Genomic DNA, 9,799 nt, shown 5'->3' on the forward strand with positions numbered 1-9,799 from the left:
ATTATTTTTCACCCTTAAACCTCTTTTATCTTCATCAAAATATCAATATGGGATGAATAGTAAAAGAATTTTTTTTTAAAAGTAAAATTAATATATTCAAGAGACAAGTAGTAAGTAGGATCAACTAAAATAGACAAGTAACAAAGAGGTGAACAAGTTTATTATATTATTTTTATTTAGTTAAAATTGTTTATTTTGGATTTATGAATAAGTAGAACATTATTTGATACGTAATTTGATTATCATCTTCCAGACAAACATTAGTATTATTGTTGATTTAATCATGATTATTGAAATAATTTTTTTTATTAGGTAGATTATTTCACAATAAATTGTTGAGAATTTTCTATATGACTGTAATATGATTAATGTTTTCGTATTTTTATTGTTAAACTAAAAAATATAAATGTATTATACTCGTACTGTACACGAACAGTTCTTTTTTCTTTTCTGTATTTTTCTACCGAATTTTTGAAACTTAATGATATATATCACATGATATGTCACATTTCTTAGATGCACTGGAAAAAGAAAACAAAGTACAAATGAATCCTCTCGCTCTCTCAAGGGAAGAACAAGAGGAACTAGTACGGAGTAATAAAAAAGTTAAAGATGTTAGGCATGTAGACTACAATGAAGGGCAAGGCTCTAGTTCTTCATCTCTGAATCAAGGCCAAGGCATATGGAATGAGTTAGGGTCTTTCAAGGAGAGGCTTACTAGGGATATACCAGGTGCATATACTCAAGCTTTTAGCTTCGAAGACACCAAGGAGGATGATGAAGAGTCTGATGAGAAGGTGGAAAATCTTCGTGAAGGGCTTGTTGCGATTAGAGTTTCCAGAGGGTTTAAGAAGCAATTTCGAACCCCATGGACAAGAGCTCTCATAGTGAAGGTCTATGGCAGGTCGGTGACTTTAAGCTTTCTGCATAATAGACTCCTATCCATGTGGAAACCTGTTGGGAGGTTGGATTGTGTTGATTTGGGGCATGGATTTTTCCTGACTCGATTTTACTTGAGGGATGACTATGAAGCTACACTAAAGAAAGGACCTTGGTTCATTGGAGAGCACTTTCTCTCCATTAGACCATGGGAGCCAAACTTCCATTCCGCGTCAGCAAATGTTACATCGGTGGCTGTATGGATTAGGTTCAATGAGTTATCGATAGAATACTATAACTCCGAAGCTTTATTGCAAATAGGTAAAGCTATTGGGAATGTTTTAAGGGTTGATACCCACATTGCAAATGAAGTAAGAGGCAGGTTCGCAAGGTTGTGTGTTCAGGTTGATGTGGATAAGCCATTGGTGATAGCAGTCTTGATTGGTAAATTTGAACAACCAGTATGTTATGAGGGAATACAAAAATTATGTTTTTCTTACGGCAGAATGGGTCATTGGAAGGAAGGATGTCCATTCTTAGTTAGGCCAGATCCAGTGCGGAGAGAGGTGGATGTGGTGAACGGAAGGGATGTTGGAGCCTGATCACCTCGGTCATGTGAAGAGCATGCAACTGCCAGGACTGATTCAAGTGAGGGGCCTAGCAGCGTCGTGCATGGTAATGCGCATGAAAAGGCTCAGGAAGGGTTGTATGGTCCTTGGATTGTTGTGACACGTAAGAGGAATGTGACAAAAAATCAAAAGAGTGGAGGGGCCCTCACTGTATTAGACAACGGTTGGCTAAGAGAGGAGCAAAGGAAGACAAAACATGAGGCAAAACTTAAGCTTACTGTTGGGAAACAAAACTTAGCTGATAGGCCGAGTAGGGAGGCTAAGAGGAAAAGCACATCCCCTAAAAGTAATATGGAGGCCCAAATAGAGAGCTCTATTCAAAGTATGAAGTAGGTTAGCTCTTAACAGGCCCAAGGTGCATCATCTAGGAACCTTGCAACCACAGAGATAATGCAAGTGGACCCACGGGCTAATAGAGAAGAAAGTAAAAGCCAACACAAAAATAGTGCCTTAGTCAAGGGTAAAAAGGCAATTGCACGTGCAAGGGTCTCATTAGAAGTCTCATCTAGCGTCGAAAGAGATAAGCCCCTTTCTTTATTATCTCAAATCATTCTAACACCCAGAACCTTCACTCCTTGCATATTCAACCAAGTAGAGTCCAGCCAAGCTATGTTCAGCCAAACCGAGATGAAGAATCAAAGCAAGGAGGTGAAGGAAGCTCACACCCGAGAGCTCTTGCTGAGTTTCAACTCTTAAGTGTGTCCTAGGCAGAAATGGGCTATAAACATGGAAGGGATCGTAGTGGAGATACTAGACATTGTGCTAGCGGAGGTTCGTGCGAACCCAACTCATGTGATGGGTTGGTTCAACAACAAGCTTTGGAAGGCGTGGAAAAATATATTTACGTTGATAGAGAGGAGTGCAAGGGAGGGAGGATTGGATTTATTGGATCCAAAGTGGACGGAGGCGAGGAATCCATGGTGGGAGTTTCTGGCAGACACACCATCACCGAAGGAGGAGTGTCAACTTGTTTAGGAAACACTACCTCAAATCTCGCCAATGCCAGTACTATGCGAAGTGAACCCAATGGAGAGTCTATCAGAACGACGCATGTTGGAAGAGCAACCAATTTCAACTTTTCTCATGGGGAACAAGCATGTTATGAAGCTGATATAGGTCTTCCATCCAACTATGGTGTTTAGTCTTCATGGGTCATCCTAGGAAATGGATATGGGAGTGTTGCAACACAACACAACGATGTGTCCAGGAAAGGGACAGATGAAGGAGATGCTGAAGCGGATTGGATGGAATTTAAGGGAGAAGGCGAAATCCCTGGCGCCCTTTGATAAATTTCCCACTCCTCAACACTGTTTCCTAATGAATATCATAATATGGAATTGCAGGGGTGTTCTGAAGCCCTCATTTTGGAGTTATGTTAGGGAGTTGGTTCGTAACCATGATCCGACGACTTTAGTGTTGATGGAAACCAAAATTGGGGGTGATAAAGCCAAAGAGATGTCAGGCAGGCTTCCTTTTGATGAGGCAACTCATACAAATACCATTGGTTATGTCGGTGGTCTTTGGATGCTGTGGAAGTATGACAGGGTGGAGGTTTCTACTTTATCTAGTACTGAGCAGGAAATCCATGCCATTGTTAAGGTAATGAATTCTAACTCTAGTTGGTTATTTACTGCAGTTTATGCTAGCCCTAGGACTGTCGAAAGGCACATATTGTGGGAAAATTTAAATAAAGTTGTGGTGCTTCATAATATGCCTTGAGTAGTAGCAAGTGATTTCAATAGCGAGTGATTTCAATGAGCCTCTTTTAGATGAGGATAAATATGGGGGTAGGGAAGTCAGTGCAAATAGATCCTTATTATTTAAAGAATGTCTAGATAATTGTGGCATGATTGATATTGGTTTTTCTAGTCCTCGCTTTACTTAGACTAACAAAAGGGAATTACAAGCTCTTATTCAAGAAATGATAGACAGGTTTTTTATAAATGCAAGTTGGTGCCTTTTATACCCAGATGCTAAGGTAGTTCATCTGACAAGATGCCATTCAGATCATTGCCAGGTAATGCTTGATATGCTCCCAACGGGGCACATGGGGAGAAAGAGACTTTTCAAGTTTCAAACTTGCTAGCTAACAGATCCTACTTTCCCTAAGGTTGTGTCGCAAGCGTGGAGAATGCCTATTGATCTTGAGGAGGCCATAGATAACTTTACAAAGGAGGCTTCGGCTTGGAATAAGATACATTTTGAAATATCTTCTCTAAGAAAAAGAATATAAAGGCTAGACTGAACGGCATACAAAGGGTAGTTTGTGTCAAGCCCTCAATGTTCCTACTCAATCTTGAAAAACAATTGCTATAGGAGCTTGATACAATTCTGAGGCAAGAAGAGGAATTTTGGGCATTAAAATCCCAGGTTAATTGGCTGATTCAAGGTGACCGCAATACTGCCTTCTACCATGTCTCCACTCTAGTTAGAAGAAAATGGAATAAGATTTCAACAATCAAAGATGCAATGGGGGAGTGGTTGTATGAAGAAAATACAATCAAGGAGTTTAGTTTAAATAATAATAATAATAAATCCTTCCAATTTATGTTTGTCCTAAATTGATAGATATAGAAGAAAACAAGATTAAAAAACAAGAAGTTAGCTGTCTTTGAAGTTAATTAGCTAAGCAAAATGGATTAGAAACCAAATAAGGGTAGTATCTCCTGAAGAGGTCCATAATTTTGGGGTCACGACTAAGTTTATACAACCTCTCTACCTAGTGCCTCTAGATCATATCCGTCAATTTCTTAGTGGCAAGATAGGTTATTGGAGGATGAAACGAGGAGCATTAGTGGGGGTGTGACAGAGGAAGAGATAAAAGCAAGCTTGTGGTCACTAAAAGCTTACAAAGCTTTAGGTCCAGATGGATTGCACGCCGATTTCTTTCAAAGATTTTGGTTGGTTGTTGGTAACACAGTAATGGAAGAGCTGAAGAGGGTCCTTGCAGAAAGGAAGGTTCCAAGCTATTTGAATAAGACTCATATTGCTCTTATTCCTAAGATCCAAGGCCTTGAGACTTTGGGTAACTATAGGCCTATAAGCTTATGCAACATAGTCTACAAGATTATCATGAAGATCATAGTCAATAGATTGAGACCATATTTGGATAAGCTCATATCTCCGCACCAGGTAGCCTTTGTTCCAGGAAGGAAGGGGATAAATAATGCAATTATAGCCCAAGAAGTCATTCACTCTATTAGCAAGAAAAGAAGAAGAGTTGGGGTATATGGCTTTGAAGATTGATTTGAAGAAAGCTTATGACAAGCTTGAATGGAGTTTTATCAAGGATATGCTTATTAGAATCAATATTTTGGTGGATCTTAGTGAAATTATTATGAGTTGTATTTCGATAGTCACAACATCTATTCTGGTTAATGGAAATGCCTTAGAGCCGATATACCCCTCGAGGGGAATAAGGCAAGGAGATCCGCTATCTCCATACTTGTTCGTATGGACTATCTTGGGCAGCTTATTGAGGAGAAATGTATGAGGAAGGTATGGCAGCCAGTTAAGGCCTTTTAAAGCAGACCAGCCTTCTCCCATCTTTTCTTTGTAGACGATCTTGTTCTCTTTGCCAAAGTAGATTATGTCAATTGTTCATCCATTAGGATGTGCTTGATGATTTTTGCTGTTTATCGGGCCAAACTATTAGTGAATCCAAATCAAGGGTTTACTTCTCACCAAATGTTGATAGGGATACTATAGAATCTCTCTGTGACATACTTGGCTTTGCCTCCACTTCGAATCTTGGAAAATATCTAGGGATCCCTATTAAACACTCAGGCACCTCCTCCCAAGACTATAATTACATTTTGGAAAGGGTTAAGCAAAAGCTTGAGGGTTGGAAGGGGAATTTGTTGTCTTTGGCTAGCCAAGTTGTGCTCATTCAAACTTCCTTAGCAACTATCCCATCCTACGTGATGCAATGTGCTCATCTTCCGGGGAAAATTCTTGATGGAATAGATCAGGCTAATTGGAATTTCCTTTGGGGTTCCTCAGAGACAGCCAAAAAGGTTCATTGGATTGGATGGCAAAAGGTGGCGAGAGCTAAGGATGAAGGTGGTCTTAGGCTACAAACGGTAAAGGAAAGAAATATTGCCCTTCTTGCAAAGTTGAATTGGAGATTAAACACTGAAAACGAAACCCCTTGGGCTAAAGTTTTAAAAGCCAAGTATTGCAATTGTAGAAGGGTAAATACTCCTAATGCTAATAGGCTTCCTTGCTCTTGTGTTTGGGCAGCCATTAAAAAAGGCAGGGAGGTCGTCACCAAAGGTAGTATATGGATGGTTGGAAGGGATAGCAAGCTAAATTTTTAGTATGGTAATTGGACAAAGTTGGGTCCTCTTTAGCAGCTCATTCAAGGCCCCCTACCTAGAGAAGTTCCTAGTTGGGAAGTGAAGGATGTAATACTTGACACAGGATGGGATTGGGACCGTATGTCATTGGTTTTTTTACTAGAAATTAAATTGATACTCCAAGCAACCCTGATGCCCTTAATAGGAAGGGGAAGTAATAAGCTTGCATGGATGAATAATCCTAGAGGGGACTTTGACTTAAAGAGTGCTTATAAACTTGCCATGGGGATTGATACGAATGTAGTTTTCTCTGCTAGCTGGATTTGGAAGTTGATGACATTGCCACATATTAAAAACTTTCTTATGACAATGTGCTCATAAGAGCATTGGTGTGAAGACTTGCCTTATGCGAAGGGGAATGATTAATGATAATTGCTGCCCCATTTGTCATCAAGAAGCTGAAACAGTATTGCACGCTCTAAAGGATTGTGCTCGGGCTAAGACTTTATGGAGGCAACTGGGAGTGCAGTCTTAAAACCATGATTTTTGGCTGCCAAATTTGTAGGATTGGCTGAACAACAATGCGAATTCAAGGAATAATCATGCTGGTGGTCATATTCCATGGAAAACGATATTTTCCTTTGCTATATGGAATATATGGAAAGGTAGAAATAGTTATGTCTTTGATAGGAAGAATCCAAATCCAAAGCTGGCCATGGAGATAGTGAATCAAGTGGTGGAGTTTGTTTTTTGCACTTCATCTCCTAGAGGATTGACACGCACCATCATAAAGAAGGTTAGATGGGAGAGACCGCCGGGAGGATGGGTTATACTTAACACGAATGGGGCTGCAAAAGGAAATCCAGGTTTGGCAGGTTGTGGTGGAGTGGTGAGGGATGAGAATGACAAATGGATTGCTAGATTTCCAAAGCATATAGGAATATCCACCAGCTTTGTAGCTGAATTATGGGGGTTTAGGGAGGGGCTTATACTATGCTATGACTTAAATGTTCCATCTCTTGTAGTTGAACTTGATGCTAAAGTTGTTGTGGAATGCTTTCTCATTCCAAACTACCACAATAATGTTATCTCACCCATTTTGGATGACTGCAAGCAGCTAGTGCGGCGGTTTCATCGAATTCAATTTAGGCATTACTATCGTCAAGCCAATCGATGTGCGGATATGCTAGCCAGAATGAGCATTGATCAGGAGCTTGAATTTTTTTCCTTTGATTATCTGCATGTGGACATTAGAAACATTTTAGATGAGGACGCTGCTGGGTTGTATGTAAACAGAGCATGCTCTGTAACTGATGGTGTTATTTAGCTTTGAATGAAATTCGTATTTTAACCAAAAAAAGATATGTCACATTTCTTTAGAATATGTCGAATTATGTCATATATTACTAAGTAACATAATAAAACACATGATAGCTTAATATTTTAAGGATGTTCTTCTAAAAAAAATTAAGAGTATGTTTGGATTAGGCTGAAAACCCAGCGCGTCTGCGTCTGCCCTTTTTTTTTTTCCATGCGTTTGTGAAACTTACGACTACTGTTCATGTACTGTTCATGAATAGTAGCCGCAAAGTTTGACTTTTCTCCCTTTTTCAGTCAATCAGTGCACACCGTGCACTGTTCATGGATTCACAAATTTCACTTTTCAGCAACTTTTTCATTAAAAATGGGTCTCACGGTACTATTCACACATTTAAAAATTATTTTGCTACAATATTTTTCAGTTTCAATTTTCAATTTTCAGCTGTATCCAAATGGACCCTAAGGATATATCACATGTTGGCATGTGTAACTTACATTGTTATTAAAGTCAGGATTAAATTTTAAAATTTTAAAATATAAAAGGATAAAATCAAAATAAATCCAAAAAGTAAAAACAAAAACTTGACAAAATAGGGAGGAGGCGAGGAAGGTAATTTCAAGATTTATAAAGTATTTTTCTATAATAGACAAAGCAGCTTACTCTTTTTAACCTTGTCTTCTTCCTTTTCTTCTCAATTCTCATCCCAGAGAAAGAAAGAAAACTCCAAGAAAACAATAAGGAAAAGTTCAAAGAAAGAACCAAGGAAGGAAGAGATGAAGAAGTGCGAGCTTTGTAAGATACAGGCTCGGACCTACTGCGAGTCGGACCGGGCAAGCCTGTGCTGGAACTGCGACGCCAAGGTCCACGGCGCCAACTTCCTCGTGGCTCGCCACTCCAGGACCCTTCTCTGCAACACATGCCAGTCCCAGACTCCCTGGAAAGCCTCGGGTGCCAAGCTCGGCCACACCTTTTCCGTCTGCGAAACCTGCGTTCGAGGAAACCATAACAACGAAGAAGAAGAAGAAGAATTAGAAGACGATGATCACGTTCATGGTGATGAGTCACCTTCGCCAACAATGTCTTCTTCGAGCAGCAACGAAGAAGAGTCGGCCACGGTGACAGTTTTCTCTTCTTTGAAACTAAAGCGAATGCATGAGAAAGCTTCAGATCTTTCATACCCGCCGGTACTAATTTTTTTTTCATATCGCATTTTTTTTGTTCTCAATCTATCAAGGGCTAGGATTAATTTCTTGTGTATATAACAGGACGATCTCGGCCGTGCATCATCTCCACGGGAGGCGACTTGTATTGACTCGTGTAGGCCTTTGAAGGACCGGAGAATCGAACCGGGCCGGTCGGCTCAGGTTCATTCCCGTTCGGCATCTTCTTTGGCGATCATTGAGTCGCTCAAGAGATTACATCAGCGAGATTTGTGCGAACCGAGGAAATAATCTGGAACCGTTAATTTGGATTCCTCTAGTTCTCTTTAACGTTCGGATTGGATTAGAAGTAGTTTAGTTTGTAGTAGATTTTGCAATTGAAATTGACCCCCTTCTATTCTAACAAGTAACAACAATATTACCATAGTTAATTTGTATTTTAGTCTTAAATATAGAGAGACATTTTGGTTTTATTTTGACCAATTGTAGAGATTACTGTTCTAATTTCTCTATTTTCTTATCATTACAAGTCCTAAATTCTCGCTGTTTAAGCTAATCGATGTCGTATCGTTAACTCTGCAAATAATTTGCAAGAGTTTGTAATTCAATTGGAATCTTCTGTAATTTTAATCAAGCATAACCAAGGAGCTAGGCTGGGAAATAATTTTTATGTTTGAAATAAAATCACCCCAAAAAAAATGATATATTTTTAAAGTCTTGAAAAGATTCAAATGGAAATGGTGTGAGACATTTCCTCTAATAATAGCCCACAGCACAGAAATTTTTTGTTTAAAGTTAGGTATTTTTATGTTCCCTTTTTTGTATGGTTTGGCCTAAATCTCAACTTGGTAGCTAGGCTTTATATGCCTGAAATGGGTGAACATGGAGACCTGAATCAATCGCAGAAATGGCAAGTGATGAATGGCGGACGTGTTTTGTTGCCAATCGTAAAATGGCAAGTGACCAAAAAAAATATCATGGGCAATCTTCAGGACAAGAAGTAACCTATACACCTACCTATAGGGGGTAGGGGGGGGACCTCTGAAAGTGTGTGGCTAACGGCTGTATCAGTATGTGGTTGCCCTTAAATTTAATGGCCATATTATCCACACCAACATTGAACCAACTATGAAACCCATTTAATGATTATCAAAAAAAAAAAAAAAGAAACCCATTTAATGGTCATAACGTGTGGTTTCCATGCTTATTTCGTGTGTGGCCAAACTTTTCTTGCACTCTGTTTAAGGAATGGTCATAACGTGTGGCTTTGGACTTCGGACTTCTATCTGCAACTCTCTGTCGTTAGTTGTAACGCTGGATAAACATAGGTTCTCTCCTACTCTCTTTTTGTAAAAAGTGATAGTAAAGTTTGTATAGATTCCATTAGAGCTGGTGGAAAATTTATTCCTTGGAGAATGAATTTTGAATCTTGTGGACTCAGTTAAGAATGTAATGAGTGACTGTGGTAATGTATCTTTTAACTGGGCTCATAGGGAAGCTAACCAGCCTGTG

General features: G+C 39.4%; 1 protein-coding gene across 1 annotated transcript; it reads left to right on the plus strand.

Moving 5' to 3' along the window:
* Window positions 1-7,792: 7,792 nt before the first annotated feature.
* LOC126695426 (zinc finger protein CONSTANS-LIKE 9-like) lies at window positions 7,793-8,760 on the plus strand. The gene is made up of 2 exons (XM_050392175.1): window positions 7,793-8,311; window positions 8,393-8,760. The coding sequence occupies exons 1-2, from the start codon at window positions 7,901-7,903 to the stop codon at window positions 8,576-8,578; spliced, it is 597 nt and encodes a 198-aa protein (XP_050248132.1). The 5' UTR covers window positions 7,793-7,900; the 3' UTR covers window positions 8,579-8,760.
* Window positions 8,761-9,799: the final 1,039 nt, after the last annotated feature.

The sequence above is a fragment of the Quercus robur genome, chromosome 8 (assembly GCF_932294415.1).
Source record: "Quercus robur chromosome 8, dhQueRobu3.1, whole genome shotgun sequence".
Taxonomy (NCBI): Eukaryota; Viridiplantae; Streptophyta; class Magnoliopsida; order Fagales; family Fagaceae; genus Quercus; species Quercus robur.

Bases quoted from the DNA above. Each gene is read 5' to 3' on its own strand.
- LOC126695426 (XM_050392175.1), top strand. From the start codon at position 7,901: ATGAAGAAGTGCGAGCTTTGTAAGATACAGGCTCGGACCTACTGCGAG. The intron at 8,312-8,392 runs GTACTAATTTTT...TGTATATAACAG, and splicing joins CAGATCTTTCATACCCGCCG to GACGATCTCGGCCGTGCATC.